General features: G+C 44.3%; 1 protein-coding gene across 1 annotated transcript; it reads left to right on the top strand.

Annotated features, from left to right (window-relative positions):
• Positions 1-6,064: 6,064 nt before the first annotated feature.
• LOC149452797 (vitelline membrane outer layer protein 1-like) lies at positions 6,065-17,649 on the top strand. Its single transcript, XM_089688947.1, has 3 exons — positions 6,065-6,321; positions 13,913-14,037; positions 16,875-17,649. Exons 1-3 carry the CDS (start codon positions 6,163-6,165, stop codon positions 17,167-17,169), a joined length of 579 nt encoding a protein of 192 aa, XP_089545073.1. The 5' UTR covers positions 6,065-6,162; the 3' UTR covers positions 17,170-17,649.
• The last annotated feature ends 1,239 nt before the right edge of the window (positions 17,650-18,888 follow it).

Raw genomic sequence — 18,888 nt, 5'->3', positions numbered from 1 at the left:
GCCAATATGAGCGCTCTAATCCCGGACAATAGGCTGCAATTTGCAAGTCGCATGGCATGCAAATCTCATCCAGTGTGTGGCCGAGGTCTTAACAAAAGTCAATGCAAGTCACGGTGAAATCAGAAAAAAAGTAGTGCAGGAGCTGTTTTTGAAATCGCACTACTTCAAATCGCTTTCATTAAGACGGTGCCATAGAAGTACATTGGATACAACTTCAGGTACGATTTGTAAATCACATGCCGCACCTAAAGTCGCACCGGTGTGACCGGGGATGTCAGCTGTAATCTGGTGGGTGTTTTGTCTGTGGAATGCCTTTTAAAGCAGAACTCCGGCCACAAATAACTAAATAAAAGGAATAATCCCTTCTAAAGTTAAAAAATTGAGACAAAAAAATTAAACTTCATTCAAGAGATTTCCCCCTCACAGCATTTTATTTTCTGACACGAGGTGTCTTCAGTTTGCAGACTAGCATCGTTCAACCCACTTCCTCTGAGCCCAGGTCTGCCTGGTCCCTTCCCCAGCCTGGACAAAGAAAGGAGAAGCAGCACAGTGATGAGCTGTATCTCTCCATCACTCTGCTCTCTCCTCCTATCAGCATGCTTCTTTGAACTGATTGGCTTCTTGTGCTGCTTCTTCCTTTCACACTCCAGCCCTGTTGTACGGAAACTGCAGAAGGCCGATACCAGGTAACACTGCTTGCATTTCAAAAAAATGTGTCTTGTGTCTTTCTACAGTATGTCTGCTTAAAGCCGGCCATACACGGGTCGAATTCTGAAAGAATTTTCTTTCGAAAATCTCTTCTAAGAATTTTTGGTCGAATTTCGCACCATTAGTGGGTCGTAGAAACGGATGATTTTCGTATGACCTTTGAATTTCAGTGATGGAAATTTTTTGAATAACGAACAAATTTCAAATCAATGATGGGAGAATCGTGCGAGAAATAGAAACATGAGCTGTGACCTGGAAAGAAAAGAAAATTGATGGCCATGAAAATTCTTTCCTGTACAAACATGAGGAGAAATTGAAGTCTTGGTTGGTTGAATTTCGAAATCAACGATGGCGCCATCGCATTACAAAACGCACAAAATTTCTGATTTTCTAAAGAAAATTCGTCTGGAATTGGACCCGTGTATGGCCTGCCTAGTCTATAAAGTCATGTTGATGTATCTGTTTTGTATCGATTTGTTACTCAATAAAGACTTCGATGTCCCAGGTGGAGAATGAACAGATCATCCGTGTTTTCTTCTGTGCTTCCATACTTTCTTTAATAATTTCATTTGTTTCATTTCATTTCAAAAATTGAATTTTAATGGTATAATTAACCCCTTAACGACGGAGGGTAAAACAAATGTTAACCTCTTCACGGCGGCGCCTCCCGGCCCTTTAAGGGGTTTCAGAAGCGGGAAGGGCGGGGCGGAGTTTTAGGGTCATGTGACCGCCGTGATTTCGCTGCCACACGATCGGAAAAGGTCCCGATCGCAAGAGGAGATCTGGATCTTTCCGTGTGACACTGACATACGTGCTGGGAATGTGCAGGGCGTGCGCTCTCAGCGCATATTTGTTTTCAAATGATACGCAAATATCGGCGTCAAGGCCCAGCCAACCAAGTTGGAACCGCACTGATATGACCGCTCTAATTGCGGACAATAGGCAACGATTTGGCATGTATGAAATCGCATGCCAATTCGCATCCAGTGTGACCGGGGTCTTCGGCTTGGTTCACGCTGGATGCGATTTAAAATAGTTTTATTTGAGATTTCACCACGATTTGTTTGATATTTCCCAACGATTTCTTGCGTTTTCCGTTGGGCTTTGCAGTGCGATTTCTATTGTAGTCTAATGTGAAATCCCAACAAACTGCAGAAATAGTAATACAAGAACAGGGGCGGACTGACAACTCATGGGGCCCCCGGGCAATAGGGGATCATGGGGCCCCTGCAGGGGTGGACTGAGAACTCATGGGGCCCCCGGGCAATAGGGGATCATGGGGCCCCTGTGTCCTTGCCCACACTTAAAAAAGCCTATGAAAAAGGTACCAGGGACATCTCATGGGGCCCCCTACTGACCCTGGGCCCTCGGGCAGTGCCCGAGTTTCCAAATGGTCAGTCCGCCCCTGTACAAGAACTACTTTTGAAATCGCGCTGCAGCAAATTGCGTATGTGAAGACGCTCACATTCACATTCATTAGATCTGATTTCAGGTAGGATTTCAATTCCCAAATCACACCTGAAATCGCGGCGGTGTGAACCAGGCCTTAACCACTTGCCATCCGGTCGCTGTATATAAACGACCGGACGGTGGCAGTCCAGGGTTGGGTTGCTGTTCATAAACGGCGCCCGCCATTTTGGACTATGCGCGCTCCCTGGGAGCACGCAGCACTGTGATCCAGTGTCCGCTGTGTCCTCCAGACACAGTAGAACACCGATCGTCATACGGGACCTCTGTGTGAGGTCCCGATCATGTGATCACTGATTGGCCAATCAGTGATCACATGCAAAGTAGTAAGCAAGATGTCACTTCTGACATCATTGCTTACTACGGTTGAAATCTGTGAATGACCACAGAGGTCACATGGTACAGGGCTATTCACAACTGCCTTGTATCATGTGACAAGCTGTGACCAATCACAGCTCACACAGTAGTTCTCAATGGCTGCAAGAATGCAGCCAGAGAGAAGGAGAAATGATTGCTTTTACAGCCCTTATGGGTGTAAAAGCAATCAGTGCAGAAAAAAAAAAATCTTCATCACCCCCCACAAGTAGTACAGTGTCACCATGGTGACACTGTACTGCTAGGGTGACATTATGGAGAAAAAAAACCCATAAATAATAATATAAAAACATAAAATAAAAATGTAAAAAAAATTTTTTTAAATTATAATTTTTGGTTATAAACTAATTTGGGTTATTTTTTTTTTTTTTTACTAAAAAGATAACTGAATAAATTTTGGCCAAGATTTATGATGAAATATTATTTATCAGTGCGATTTGAAGTAGCGTGATTTCAAAAATAGTTCTTGCTACTTCAAGTTAAGTCCGCGGTCGCACAGGGTGAGACTTGGCATGCGATTTTCATGCCATAAGGCTTGCAAATCGCATGGCAAGTCGTACCCTATTGTCTGCAATTACAACGGACATATTGGTGCAATGCTAACTTGGTCATAGCCGCACCGATTTCTAAAGTAGAAAATGAACTACTTTTGGTGCGATTTGCATAGACATCTGTGTCAGATGTCTTGCAAATCGCACCTCAAATCGGCATGTCACCTGACTTTGAAAACATGCAAATTCACTATAAATCGCACAATTTCAAAGTCGGAATCAGGGTGAACCAGGGCTTAAAGGTCCTGACCCTGCTGAGTGGAGCGGTGCACAGGAGATTCCCCCCAAGCCCAGCCCAGGTGTACAGAGTGACAGTGGGAGTACCTTGGTCCTGGCCTTGGTGAGTGGAGCGGTGCACAGGAGATTCCCCCCAATCCTAGCCGAGGTCCATGGAGGAGATTCCAGGAGACAAGCAGTTCCTCTAGGAGAGCTGGACAGGGCCGTAGAAGGTCCTTAACCCATCAGCAGGACCGGTATCTGCTCCTTTGTGCAAGGAGGAACAAGATGAGCCCTGCCAGAGCCCTACAAAGTGACCTCCAGCAGGCCACTGGTGTGAATGTCTCTGACCAAACAATCAGAAACAGACTTCATGAAGCCGTGGTCTTTCTTGCCGGCAAGGGGAAGCAACCACCACCCCCACCAGTACCTGCAGATTGAGGGGAAACCACCTGCACAGGGGGAAGAACCCCTGCCTCCTGCTCCCTCCTGTCCTGCCTCCTGTACCAAGAGAGGTAGCCACTGCCACCGGCACAGAGAGGGTAAGCCACTACCACTGGAACTGCTTCCCTGCTCCCCACCGTGTGCTACACAGCCGCCCCCCCCCCCCCCCATGCCCCTGCCATCGCACAGCCCTGAGCTCCGAGCCCTGAGGGGGGTCTGCCACGCGGCCCACTGCACCTACAGATGCTGGGCCCTATAGCACCCACAGATGCCGGCCCACAGCACCTACAGGCGCCGGCTTACAGCACCTACAGACACCGGGCCCTATAGCACCTACCGATGCCAGCCAACAGCACCTACAGATGTCGGCCTACAGGACCTATAACGCCGGGCCCTACAGCACCTACAGATGCCAGCCTACAGCACTTACAGATGCCGGCCTACAGCACCTACAGGCTCCAGCTTACAGCACCTACAGACCGCCGTGACTAACCATCAGATGACCCAACCACCCACCACTCTCCTTCTCCTCCCACAGATGAGCCTACGAGAACCGACCCAACCTTCCACGTCGTGGCCTGACCTGGCCCTGAGGCCCTCCTGCCTACCCTCGTGAGTAGCGAGACCTGCCACAGCCTACCAAGACCCTGACCCGAGGCCCCTCCATCCACCCCCCGAAGTAGACTTGGCGAGCGACCCTACCCCCGGAAAACGGCCCTGCCTCGGTGAGGCCTACCATCCCGGACCTCCTGTGCCCACTGGATGATCAACCCTATCCTGACCTGCAGCCCACCTGACAACCCCCTCATAACCCTCCAACCTGTGAGTCACGCAGACCGGAACTTGCTACCTGCAAATTACTGAACTGATCCTCATCCACCCAGATCCTACTCACTAGTACTCCTGCTACAAGAAGCTACTTCAACGGAATCCCCCACTGCACGACAGACTTTCCGCATCAATACGCCCTGAGGTGAAACCTTTCACCTCCCTCACTTGACCAGCACTCCATTCACCCTCCTACTATGCCACCTGTACTCTTCCTCATACTCCTCTCCTTTATTCACAAAATCTCCTCCCTCTACCCCCCTACTCCCCCAAAACAACTGTACATCGCACCCTCACTACTTCCATCTCCCCACTACAGCTCCCAACACCTCCTCCTAATACTCCACTCTCCCACCGACCCACACGCCACCACTAACAGATCCAAAGGATTTGCAACCAAGTATTAAAAAGTGAAAGTTTGATTTATGATTATTATTCTGTCCCATTATTTTTGATCCCTTAAGAAGTGGGAGGCACATATGCAAACTGTTGTAATTCCTACACCGTTCACCTGATTTGGATGTAAATACCCTCAAATTAAAGCTGACAGTCTGCAGTTAAAGCACATCTTGTTCGTTTCATTTCAAATCCATTGTGGTGGTGTATAGAGCCAAAAATGTTAGAATTGTGTCGATGTCCCAATATTTATGGACCTGACTGTATATGTATATATATATATATATATATATATATATATATATATTGTATATACCAAGGCCAAGCCTTAAATGAAAAGGTTTATTACTTATACCTCCCGCTACCTATTCCACTGTTATCTGCTGTTTTTGCAATCTAAACTGGCTGATAATCTTCTAAATCCCAAAATTCCAGGAGATTTGGAAAACTATCCCCTGTCCCCACTTCCCATTGCTGCACACTGTGCTCCCTACCTTTGCCCCATGTCACTCCTGTGCAGGGGCGGACTGACCATTTGGAAACTCGGGCGATGCCCGAGGGCCCGGGGTCAGTAGGGGGCCCCATGAGATGCCCCTGGTACCTTTTTCATAGGCTTTTTTGAGTTTGGGCAAGGACACAGGGGCCCCATGATCCCCTATTGCCCGGGAGCCCCGTGAGTTGTCAGTCCGCCCCTGATCCTGTGTTGTTTTTGACTCATTCATTACTATATGGGGTGTTCCTCATACACTCAAACTCTCCAACTTATTGATAAAGGATTTATTTCAAACATTAGAGTCTCTTAAAATATTTATTAAATATGTACAACAGGCCCATCAAGGACAAATCCCTGTAAATTTGAAATACTTGCAAAACCATTGCACAAGCTTCATCTGATATGAAGAGTTTTGCAAATGACTGTAAATTTTTTCCCGACATATGGTGGGTTCTTTGAGGATAATGATGTTGACTCTGCTCCAGGGAATGGGCTGCTTTTGATTTCCCCTGGGGGTTTGGTAAACTTCATCCACTGTTTTTAATTAATAAAAGAATTTCTATAAACTGTGAGACCCCTTATTCAGAAGACTTTTGTCCCTGGACTGCCACGTCGTGAGAGTTGGGACGGGAAGATCTGGTATTAGTTGCCAGAAGTAAGAGATACAACTTATCCAGGAAGAAAATGTCCCCGAGCAACTCATTGTTCACCCTTCTCGCTCTCCTCCCGATAGCTCTGGGAGAACACCCTACCATAGGTGTCCCTAATGGAGGCCCCTGGGGAGAATGGGGCCCAGTGGAATGGTGTCCTTGTGGTTTTCGTGCAAGAGGATTTGCCCTCAAGGTGAGCAGTCTACACTCCACAATTTTTTAAAAACGGTTCTTCATCCTAAAGGTTATGTCTATATTGCCACTTAAAGGGGTCAATCTACCCATTATTATTAATATTATTATTATACAGGATTTATATATTATTATTATTATTATTATTATACAGGATTTATATATTATTATTATACAGGATTTATATATTATTATTATTATTATTATTATTATTATACAGGATTTATATATTATTATTATACAGGATTTATATATTATTATTATTATACAGGATTTATATATTATTATTATACAGGATTTATATATTATTATTATTATTATACAGGATTTATATATTATTATTATACAGGATTTATATATTATTATTATTATACAGGATTTATATATTATTATTATACAGGATTTATATATTATTATTATTATACAGGATTTATATATTATTATTATACAGGATTTATATATTATTATTATTATTATTATACAGGATTTATATATGATTATTATTATTATTATTATACAGGATTTATATATTATTATTATACAGGATTTATATATTATTATTATTATTATACAGAATTTATATATTATTATTATTATACAGGATTTATATATTATTATTATACAGGATTTATATGGCGCCAACAGTTTGCTCAGAGCTTTACAATGTAACGAGTGACAATACAGCAACAATACAGTTCAATACAAGAGGGATAGGAGGGCCCTGATCCTGGGAGCTTACAATCTAGGAGGGAGGGGCTAGTGGTATAAAAGGTAGTAACTGTGGGGGATGGACTGGTTGGAAGAGTAGAAGATTCCATTATTAGCTGAGGGCAGGATAGGCTTCCCTGAAGAGAGAGGTTTTCAGAGATTGTCTAAAAGTGAGCAGAGTAGACGATAGTCTGGTAAATTGGGGTAGAGAGTTCCAGAGGATGGGGGAAGCTCTGGAGAAGTCCTAGAGACGAGCGTGGGAGGAGGAGAAATAATTCAAAATGTGTACTGAATTTTTTTAAAACATTTATTGGAATTGAATTGATTATTCTATTGAGCAATCAGATGTGGGTGGTTGGCGTTAGACCTCTAAACATCTCAGCAAACCTTGGAACCTTTGCATATATACCTGGGTATGTTCCCATTGAACCCCCAATGGCCCCATTCACATCTGTGAAGTTCAAATCTCCAAGATGCTCAACTTCCAAGATCACAAGGTTTTCAGTTATACCTGTTCACACCTGAGCTTAGTGCTACTTGAAGCTTGGGGCCCCATTCATACCTGAGTGTTTTGTAGCTAGGAGTTTCAAAATGCTCAACATCCAAAATCCCATTTCTTTCAATGGTGGCTGTTCACATATGAGCACCCAGACGCCAGTAGCTTGACACCTGATCTCCATCTTCTCCATCTTCTTAGAGGTCTTCATCTCTACATGGACTACGTTTGAGGTTAGTTGAAATGTTTTTGGCACCATACACTTCAATGGGAATGCCAGAATACACTGAAATCAAGTGATTTCAAACATTTTTCAGGTGTCTTTAACCCCTTCACGCCTAAGGGTAAAACAAATCATAAATGCCTAAGCACAATTTTGCAACGTTGACCTGTGTTAATAAAACTGTACATATCATCACAACTACTTTGTACATCCGGGTGGATTATACCGCAATTTTTTTTCAGGACAAATTGGGCTTTCATTTGGTGGTGAATGGTAATGGATATCTCCTGATTTTGTTTTTATTATCAAAGGAAAACTGGCCCAAAATAGTACAAAAAAAACATTTTTTTTATTTAGCTGTGTGTTTCTTGTTACTACCATAACCTACCACCAAAGAACAACCCAAAATGAATTCTCCAGCTCTTGACGATCGCAGCGATACCATATATGTGTATGTAATTTGTTGTTTGTACCCGGAGTACAGCCCAGAAACAATAGTGCGTATTTTGTTTTTGTCCTTTTTATTTTTTTTTTACCTAAAACACACTGACATTGACACTAATACCATTTTTTCTAAATTATGACCTTTTGACCTTGATTTTTGACCCTGACCTTGACCCAAACACTTTCCCTGGCACGGAACTAGATCAAACCTTGATCTAGGTATTTTTTCTTTATTTTTTTTTATTTTATTTTTTAATATTTATTTATTTATCTTTTTTTTTTTGTTACAAACATTTTTTTCCTCTCTATGCCAGGAATAAGAGAGATACAATGTATCTCTCTCCTCCATTCACAGAGAGTGTAAGAAACAAGGGGGTCGGGCTATACAGCGATCATGTGACCCGGAATCAATCGTTAGTACGGGACCCAGGGCTCTCAGTGACACCGCAGTCTTTTTGCTGGGAGCCCGCCATGCTCCCAGCAGAAAGACAGGTACGCAAATATGCGGCCCCCAAAAAAAGCCCAGTTCTGTGAGGTTGCATATTTGTGTTACAGTCAGGTCCATAAATATTGGGACATGGACACAATTCTAACATTTTTGGCTCTATACACCACCACAATGGATTTGAAATGAAACAAACAAGATGTGCTTTAACTGCAGACTGTCAGCTTTAATTTGAGGGTATTTACATCCAAATCAGGTGAACGGTGTAGGAATTACAACAGTTTGCATATGTGCCTCCCACTTGTTAAGGGACCAAAAGTAATGGGACAGAATAATAATCATAAATCAAACTTTCACTTTTTAATACTTGGTTGCAAATCCTTTGCAGTCAATTACAGCCTGAAGTCTGGAACGCATAGACATCACCAGACGCTGGGTTTCATCCCTGGTGATGCTCTGCCAGGCCTCTACTGCAACTGTCTTCAGTTCCTGCTTGTTCTTGGGGCATTTTCCCTTCAGTTTTGTCTTCAGCAAGTGAAATGCTCAATCAGATTCGGGTCAGGTGATTGACTTGGCCATTGCAGAACATTCCACTTCTTTCCCTTAAACTCTTTGGTTGCTTTTGCAGTCTGCTTTGGGTCATTGTCCATCTGCACTGTGAAGCGTCCAATGAGTTGTGAAGCATTTGGCTGAATATGAGCAGATAATATTCTCGAAACACAGAATTCATCCGGCTGCTTCTGTCAGCAGTCACATCTCCAAACTATGGTCCTCCAGGCGTTGAGGAACTGCAAGTCCCATGAGGCCTTGCAAGACTTTGAAAGCCACAGCCAAGACTCCCAGAGGCAGAGGTTAGGTGGGACTTGCAGTACTTCAACAGCTGGAGGGCAATAGTTTGGAGACCCCTACTCTAGAAGACTAGATGATGTGATGACATTGATACAATGGGACTAGTCTGTTCAGGCAGAGATTGCATTGTTGGATCACAAGTCTCTACTTGGCAGTCTAGCAGTGGGGTCCTCTCAGGCTCTAGAAGACTAGATGATGTGATGGCATTGATACAAGGGGGCTAGTTTGTTCAAGTAGAGATTGCATTGTTGGATCATAAGTCCCTACTTGGCTACTTGGCAGTCTAGCAGTGGGGTCCTCTCAGGCTCTAGGAGACTAGATGATGTCAAAACAGAGGGACTAGTCTGTGCAGACAGAGGTTGCATTGTTGGATCACAGATCTCCACTTGGCAGTGGGGTCCTCTCAGGCTCCAGAGGACTAGATGATGTGATGACATCAGTACAGGGGGACTAATCTTTGCAGGCACAGATTGTATTGCTGGGCCACAGATCTCTACATCCTTTTCATATCCTGAATAAAGCAGGCTATAACTGATTATGAATGAAATATTAGTTAAACCTACTGATGCTTTTTCAAGCTCTACTTTTCATTTATTCTCCAGGTTTGAAGGTTAGATTGGATGGACCGCTTAGTTTTTTTTCTGCCATCACTTTTCTCTGTTTGTTGAAAAACTAAGAATACGATAAACACCTTATCAATTAACTATTATGTTTATTTTTCAGTTGGTTCATCAGATAAAAAAAATTGGTAATTTGATGTTAAAAGGGAGACAGAATAATCTGGTTCCCAAGGGATAAAGAAGGTTTGGTGTTCTAAAGAGACACAGTGCCTATGAATGTCGAGAGCTATGAGTGTAGTCTTGATGAGCCCTGATATGCGAAGTATAATAGTGAATACAAAAGCCCTAGCTGGTAAATATGCTAAAAGCCACTGAAGACATCACAAAGTGATTAGACAAGCAGACCTAACCTGAGTGCCCTCAGGTTCATAAGCATCGTGTAGTTGTTTGTAAAAAGCTTTTGGATTGGGTGTAACATAATCCTTAGAAAATTGCAAAAGTGGATGCAACAAGATTCTCAGATTTTCAAAGTGGAGGAAAATTGGTTCAAAGATATGTCCTAATGGGTCAACGTAATTTTTGAAATAGTTGATTATACACTCACCAACCACTTTATTAGGTACACCTTGCTAGTTCCAGGTTGGACCCCCTTTTGCTTTCAGAACTGCCTTAGTTCTTCGCGGCATAGATTCAACAAGGTGTTGGAAACATTCCTCAGAGATTTTGGTCCACATTGACATGATAGCATGACACAGTTACTGCAGATTTCCTGAAGAAGCCACGTGATTTAGCGTGACGTAATGCGTAGGTACGCGGGGAGGAACTTCTGCTACGCGGTGATGTCACTTTTGGCATGGTTGTCATCTTGGTGTACCCTATACCCATGCAGTACACCCATAGTGTGTGGTGTAAAGGCGTTTATTGTACTACAAACAAGTGAGTGGGCATTTTTTACCAGTGTGTTTTTGGCTTCATTAAAAAAACGTTATCACACTATGGAGGATCTTTTTGTTTCATCGCTGGGGTCCTGTTTGGAGGGCTTAGAGTATTGCTGATGCCAGGGGCTGGAGGAGACGTAACAGGAAAGGAGAGAGTGCCACCATTGATGACCACAAAGAGTACTACCTGTGAGGATCGTGGGGGATCCTAAAAGCGTGCTGGCACTGTGGGGTCATTTTAAGGAGGTGAGGGGGCATTTTGGCCATTTGAGGATTTTGCACCTATGACCACAATCGCACGAATATCACCTGCATGAGTTTTGATCATTTGGAGCACGATTTGATGTGTTTTTGGACTTTATTTATTGCAGTATTTATGTGTGGGGGATTTTATTTGTATTTGGGGTTAGTGTGGATTTTTGTTTAGTGTTGCTCACAGTTCACATTTTTAGCGAATTCATCCCTGGTTAGAGATGCACACACGCATGTGCATTATTTATATTTTCCCTCAGCTGTGGATTGGAGGGGGATATTATAACATTTTTTGTGAATTGTTTGAACACGTGTATCACTGCATTATGCATATCATTGGTTTTTACACTGTTTGAGGGAATTTGTATATAGCGCTGCACTATTTTTATACATATTTTGCATCACATACACCTTGGGGTGAGGTATTTCAGTGCAAGCAGCTTAGAGATTAGGAATACCCATATAAGCGCAGGAGGACTTTATTATACCAGTTGCTGCAGGTTTGTCGGCTGCACATCCATGAACCATTGATACAAGGCAGGATGGATCCATGCTTCCATGTTTTTTACGTCAAATTCTGACCCCCACCATCTGAATGTCGCAGCTGAAATCCAGACTCATCAGATCAGGAAACGTTTTTTCAGTCTTCTATTATCCAATTTTGATGAACCTGTGTGAATTGTAGCCTCCGTTTCCTGTTCTTAGCTGACAGGAGTGGCACCTGGTGTGGTCTTCTGATGCTGTAGCCCATCTGCTTCAAGGTTCAACATGTTGTGCATTCAGAGATGGTATTCTGCTTACCTTGGTTGTAACTAGTGGTTATTTGAGTTACTGTTGCTTTTTTATCATCTTGAACCAGTCTGCCCATTCTCCTCTGACCTCAACAAGGCATTTTCGTTCGCACAGCTGTCACTCACTGGATATTTCCTCTTTTTTTCAGACCATTCTCTGTAAACCCTAGAGATGGTTGTGCATGACAATCCCAGTAGATCAGCAGTCAGACATGTCCATCTGTCAACAACAACCATGCCGCATTCAAAGTCACATACATCCCCTTTCTTCCCCATTCTGATGCTCGGTTTGAATGTCAGCAAGTCGTCTTCACCGCAACTGAACAGGTGTACCTAATAAAGTGGCTGGTGAGTGTACATTGGTGATTCCAATCCACTTTAAATTGTTTTTCATGGTCAATGAATGGAAGATTCATCTGTTGGGTTAATCATTTATGGCAAGATCCATGTGATTCACTAGAGGTTCTATGAGAAACTTAGGTGAGGGCTAAGCCAAAGCTGGCATAGAGCCTCCAGGTAGGCAGAATAAAACTATGATACTAAGTAAAGTCTGATATCTTCCAAGTCAGAACCAAATCTGAACATTCAGGAATCCTTGTGTTGGTTGATGAACCACATGCAGAACTTCCTTATGCCTGCCATTAGATAGGTAGGCCTGGAGCAAAAAAAAAAAAAAAAACCCTAAGCGCAGGGACGACATGATTGGGGGGAATAGAGGGACAACATATAGGGGTAAAAGAAGGTTTGGGAGTGTGGCTTACCTGATTGGATGGGGATGTTAGGGTGGGTTCACAAGGAGGAAAAAGAGTGTCCGATCTCAGGAAGTCCAGTGGGGAAGTTGGAAGAAGAAGAAGCTTCCCACCCTTCCTCCCCTTCGTGCTTTGGTTTGGATTGTCACGGAGGCCCTGGCGGTGGTTGGTCTTTGGAGGAGGAAAGAATTCTGTATGGAGACAATTTCGGGACCCATCAGTTGTATGGGGACCTCGGTAAATTCCGGTTAGCAAGGGGTTAACTCAGAATAAATAATGGTGGTCACTGCGGATAAGTAGGGTTACCTCCAAACCAGTGGATTGCGGCAGGGGATAAGTAGGATTGTCCCCGAGCTGGTGGGTTGCGGCTGGGGATAAGTAGGATTGTCCCCGAGCTGGTGGGTTGCGGCTGGGGATAAGTAGGATTGTCCCCGAGCTGGTGGGTTGCGGCTGGGGATAAGTAGGATTGTCCCCGAGCTGGTGGGTTGCGGCTGGGGATAAGTAGGATTGTCCCCGAACCGGTGGGTTGCGGCTGGGGATAAGTAGGATTGTGCCCGAGCTGGTGGGTTGCGGCTGGGGATAAGTAGGATTGTCCCTGAGCTGGTGGGTTGCGGCTGGGGATAAGTAGGATTGTCCCCGAGCTGGTGGGTTGCGGCAGGGGATAAGTAGGATTGTCCCCGAGCCGGTGGGTTGCGGCTGGGGATAAGTAGGATTGTCCCCGAGCCGGTGGGTTGCGGCTGGGGATGAGCAGGATTGTCCCCGAGCTGGTGGGTTGCGGCTGGGGATGAGTAGGATTGTCCCCGAGCCGGTGGGTTGCGGCTGGGGATAAGTAGGATTGTCCCCAAGCTGGTGGGTTGTGAAGGAATGTTTTCTGCAAAAGTTGTTGGGTTTATGGCGCTCAAATGAACACGTTTTTCCTCTGTTTATAATTTTTGAAATGTTTTGGAATTTATGTTGAAATAATTATTGGTTAATAAAACGCTGCTATGGCCATTTTGACTCCAAAAACTTGGTATGTGTATTTTGTATAGCTGGAACGGTGGAGGGTATGGCCAGCAGGCTTGGTTAGGTTGGAAGGTGTATATTCTAGCCTTGTCATGACATTTTTAGGCTGTTCTTATTCAATTGTATTCACAGGTTGAAGAAAGGAAGAACATTGAAGATGACACGGCTCTAAACGGGGTTCGTCTGCTCTGTGTGAACCGCAACAACACATCTTTGGAGGGTAGCAACGTGTACCCCATCCAGTCTGCAGAAGCACCGTGAGTAAACCACAACCTGATGGCCGAATGGGTTTTGGGCTTAGCTGAGATTTCCAGGCATTGACTTTTCCATCACAGTCAAAAGAGACAAAAATAAATTGGCTGAAAATTGGACCCCCCAGCATTCACTAAAAATGTCGTGTTGGAAGAGCCGCTTATGGGGCTTATTCATATCTGTGTGATTTTCAAGTAGACCAATGGAGAAGCATCAAAGTGTCGATGCCTATCAACCCATTGACATGGGTTTTGATGAGTTCGACTTTTTCATTCATTTGAAATGAAAAGTATGGGATGGCTTTCCCCCCCCAAATTCTACTTACCTAAGTGGATGCTACATTGGTCCCCTGCTGGCTCTAACTCAATGATCACATGACCGCTAAGTTCTCAGTGCCGCTGTGAGCAGAGAGCGGCGATCATCAGTCGCCCTGCTCTGCTCTGCCTCCCCCTGCACTCACTGGACCGCTGGGCTGTGGAGGGGGGAAGATGCAGCTGGCTCAGGCTCTCAGCAGATCATTGAGGGACTGAGCCAGGTGCCGCTCCAGACTCAGGGGTGGATCCTGACTTTAAAGTCGGGATCTTTCCCCAGCCTGGACAGCGGACTCCAGCCTGCTGTCACTTGGAACCGAGTCACAGGAGTGCAGAACGAACTGCACTCTTGTAATCTGCAGAAGTACAGACAAAAGAGCTTTGGCAACTACTAAAGTGAAGAGGCTGTCCATAGCAACCACTAAAGTGAAGCTGTTGCTCATAGCAACCAGTAACATTAAGCTGCTGCCCATAGTATCAACTAAAGTAAAGCTACTGCTCACAGCAGTATGTCCAATTTTGATCTGTCCATTTATGGATGAAAACCGGACCCCCATGTATTTCTATGGACTTGCAAATGTAAATGGATGAACATCTTTTCACATCCGTTAATATCCGCATCTGTTAACATTCATTTTTTTGAACAGAAGAAAACCCTATTTTTCTTCTGCAAAAAACCCAGAACGGACGAAAAACAGATGTAAACGGATGAAAATGGATCTAAAGGGACGAAAAACAGATGTATACAGATGGAAAAACAGATGTAAACCATTTTTTCTTTGAAAAAAACGTGACTGAACTGAAGAAAAAAAACGGAACGCCCGTGTGAAAGAGGTCTTAGTCCTCATACACACGGGGTAAAGTCACATTAAAAACAATTCTGAACTAGCATTTAGCGGCATTTTACCACGTTTTTTCAAATTTTTTTGTGTTTACAGTTTTTAGCATTTTTTAGAGTTTTTTTTTTTTTACAGGAAAAAAAATTTTTTTAGTCAAAAAGGTAAAAAAACACTGGTTTGCCGCGATTTACCCCTCATGCACACGGGGCGTTTTAATAACGCTGTTAACGTTAGTTGTGTAAAGTCATGTTAAAAACCGGAGTTTTTCACCTTTTTTTAGCGTTTTTACATTAGCGCCTAGTGGCGTTTTTCCGCATTCGCATTTTTTATCAATTTTTTTTTACCAAAAAAAAATTTTTTTGGGTCAAACAAAAGTCCAAAAACGCCGGCGTTGTCCAAAAACGACCCTGCATTCACTATATCCGGTCTCCCCGGACCCTGCATTCACTATATCTGCTCTCCCCGGACCCTGCATTCACTATATCTGCTCTCCCCTGACCCTGCATTCACTATATCTGCTCTCCCCAGACCCCGCATTCACTATATCCGCTCTCCCAAGACCCCGCATTCACTATATCCGCTCTCCCCGGACCCTGCATTCACTATATCCGCTCTCCCAAGACCCCGCATTCACTATATCCGCTCTCCCCGGACCCTGCATTCACTATATCCGCTCTCCCCGGACCCTGCATTCACTATATCCGCTCTCCCCGGACCCTGCATTCACTATATCCGCTCTCCCCGGACCCTGCATTCACTATATCCGCTCTCCCCGGACCCTGCATTCACTATATCTGGTCTCCCCGGACCCCGCATTCACTATATCTGGTCTCCCCGGACCCCGCATTCACTATATCCGCTCTCCCCGGACCCTGCATTCACTATATCTGGTCTCCCCGGACCCTGCATTCACTATATCCGTTCTCCCCGGACCCCGCATTCACTATATCTGGTCTCCCCGGACCCCGCATTCACTATATCCGGTCTCCCCGGACCCCGCATTCACTATATCTGGTCTCCCCGGACCCGGCATTCACTATATCCGCTCTCCCCGGACCCTGCATTCACTATATCCGGTCTCCCCGGACCCTGCATTTACTATATCCGCTCTCCCCTGACCCTGTACTCACTATATCCGCTCTCCCCGGACCCTGCATTCACTATATCTGGTATCCCACAGTACACAGACATGGAAATGCAATTATTTTAGTAAATATAAACTGCTAAACACCTTTTCCCATCAGCAGTATACAGCAGTCTTGTGACTTCTATCAGTGTTCAGCCCAGCACAAGCTAAAGCTTGTAGAAGGAATTTTCTTTCTGCTCTAGAAGGATGCAGAACCCCTGACCTCTGTCTGGACAGTGCTGATTGGTCCTATGCTGATCACATGCGCTCTCCCAAGAAAAATAAAAACCTCTCTACCAATTCTCACTAAACTGAGCATGTGCAGAGTGTTTCCACATGATATGTTTTATCAGGAGATAAGAGGGGGCCACTGGAAGAAGGGGAGGATCAGAGAAGGCAGGATCCAACAGCCTTTTTGCACAATGCAGAGGATTAACCCCTTAGGTCCCACAGTGAGTATAACAAGCATGCTTTACTGCATATATAGACTGATTGCACTGTTGTGGGTTCAGTAACACTTGAAGTTACAATCCTATAGCAGTTCTGACAAATCTATTTTTCCGCAGGTGGGGTGAGTGGACCGAGGTTTCGTGGTGCCCTGAAGGATTTATCATAAGGTTCGCCATGCAGGTGGAGGCCCATAAAAAAGGCGGAGATGACACCGCAGCCAACAATTTCATGTTCCTCTGTTCTGACACCACCGTTCATGTGGGGATGGGCACAACCTGGGGCCACTACGGGAAATGGAGCGGGCGCTGCCCCCACGGGATCTGCGGGATGAAGGCCAAAGTGGAACCTCCACAAGGAACCGGAGATGACACGGCCCTAAATGACGCCCAGTTTATATGTTGCAAGGATTAGACTGTGGGAAGCGGGCAGCAGATCAATGTCGGGGTTCAACACCGCCCTGTAATTGTAGAAACATGATTGTCTTTTTGATTTGAGATCTAACCAATAATCCAAAATAAACAAATGTAAAGCCAATCAATAATTCAGCAGCATCTCTGATCTTGTGTTCCCAACTCCGCCCATCTGCCAAAACCATTACCAACGTTTGCATGCATCCTAGTAAAACGGAACTCCGGACAATTTATTGTAAAATTTTAGTTTCTGTCAATTTTTTTTTATTTCTTTCCCCGTTGGATAGATTTTACCTGACTTCCTGTCCATGTGATACCAGCACAAGAAATGGGGGGACATTTATCAACCAAGACGGTAAGGTACGGTAAGGTACAGTCAGCAATAAAATCTCCCCAATGGGGGCCCAGATGACAATCAGGATCTGACACCCTGTAACCTTTCCCCAAGCAATTCAATAAAATACAAAGTGTTGGGCTTTAACCCTTTCGCTGCCAGAGCCGTTTTTTATATTTTTTTGCACACATTTTTAAAAAATCGTTTTAGGCTTGAAGATTCCACAAACCCCCCAAACATGATATATTTTCCAAAAGCAGACACCCTAGCCACTTGCCCTCCTTAGGATTTACCTCCTTCGTGACCAGGCCATTGTTTGCGTTACGGTGCTGCGTTACTTTACCGGACAATTGCGCGGTCATGCAACGCTGCGCCTAAATGAAATTTACGTCCTTTTTTCCCACAATTGAGCTTTCTTTTGGTGGTATTTGATCACCTGTGCATTTATTTTTTTTTCCCTTTAAAAAAAAAAAAGAGACTGCCAATTTTGAGAAAAAAAACTATATTTTTGACTTTTTGCTATTAAACATGTCCAGTAAGAAAAATAAAAAAATACAATTTTGTCATAAATGTAGGCAAAATGTATTCTGCGACATGTCTTTGCTAAAAAAAATTCCCAATAAGTGTAATTAATTGGTTTATGTGCAAGTTATAGCGTTTACAAATGGCGGTATATATACTGGGACTCTTTTTTTTTTTTGTACAAGTAATGGCGGCGATCAGCGACTTATAGCGGGACTGCGGCGGGCATGCTGACACTGGGGGGGAATGGACTTGGTGTCACTGACATCTCCAGTGACACCAATACAGGGATCAGTGCTAATTAAAAGCAATGACACTGTACTAATGACACTGGGCAGGAAGGGGTTAACATCTGGGGCGATCAAAGGGTTAACTGTGTGCTGTGTGTGTTTTACTTAGTGTGCTGTGTTTGTGCTTCACTGTAAGCACACTGCTTTGTATTGGTCTACTATGCAGAGCCATACAAAGCAGTGCGCAGGAGCTGACAGGGGAGAGAACTGTATTATTTACATACAGTAGCCCCCCCCCCCGTCCATCAGAGATGCTCGGCAACCACAGGGCACCGGCAACTAATCACCGGCCGGGACCTGGTGATTGACAGCCAAGGCTGCGAATGGTGACGCGGGCAGGGTGTGTGCACGCCTCACACGTGTCCCCTATCCAGAGCTGCAAAATCACGTGTATATATGTGATTTGTGCACCCGTGCCACTCTGTAGCAGTACTTCTGCTATAGGGCGGACGGGAAGCGACTAGAGAATAAAATGGTGGTAGTTGCAATTTTTTATACCACACGATATTATTGCAAAGGTCTAAGAAACGCAAAATTTCAGTAAGAATCACACTAAAGTGAATTTTGGGACAAA

The sequence above is a fragment of the Staurois parvus genome, unplaced genomic scaffold, assembly GCF_062004578.1.
Source record: "Staurois parvus isolate SC_StPar_1 unplaced genomic scaffold, SC_StPar_1.0 ptg000463l, whole genome shotgun sequence".
NCBI lineage: Eukaryota > Metazoa > Chordata > Amphibia > Anura > Ranidae > Staurois > Staurois parvus.
Note: the sequence above shows the minus strand (reverse complement) of the source record. Positions and strands in the feature narration are given on the sequence as shown.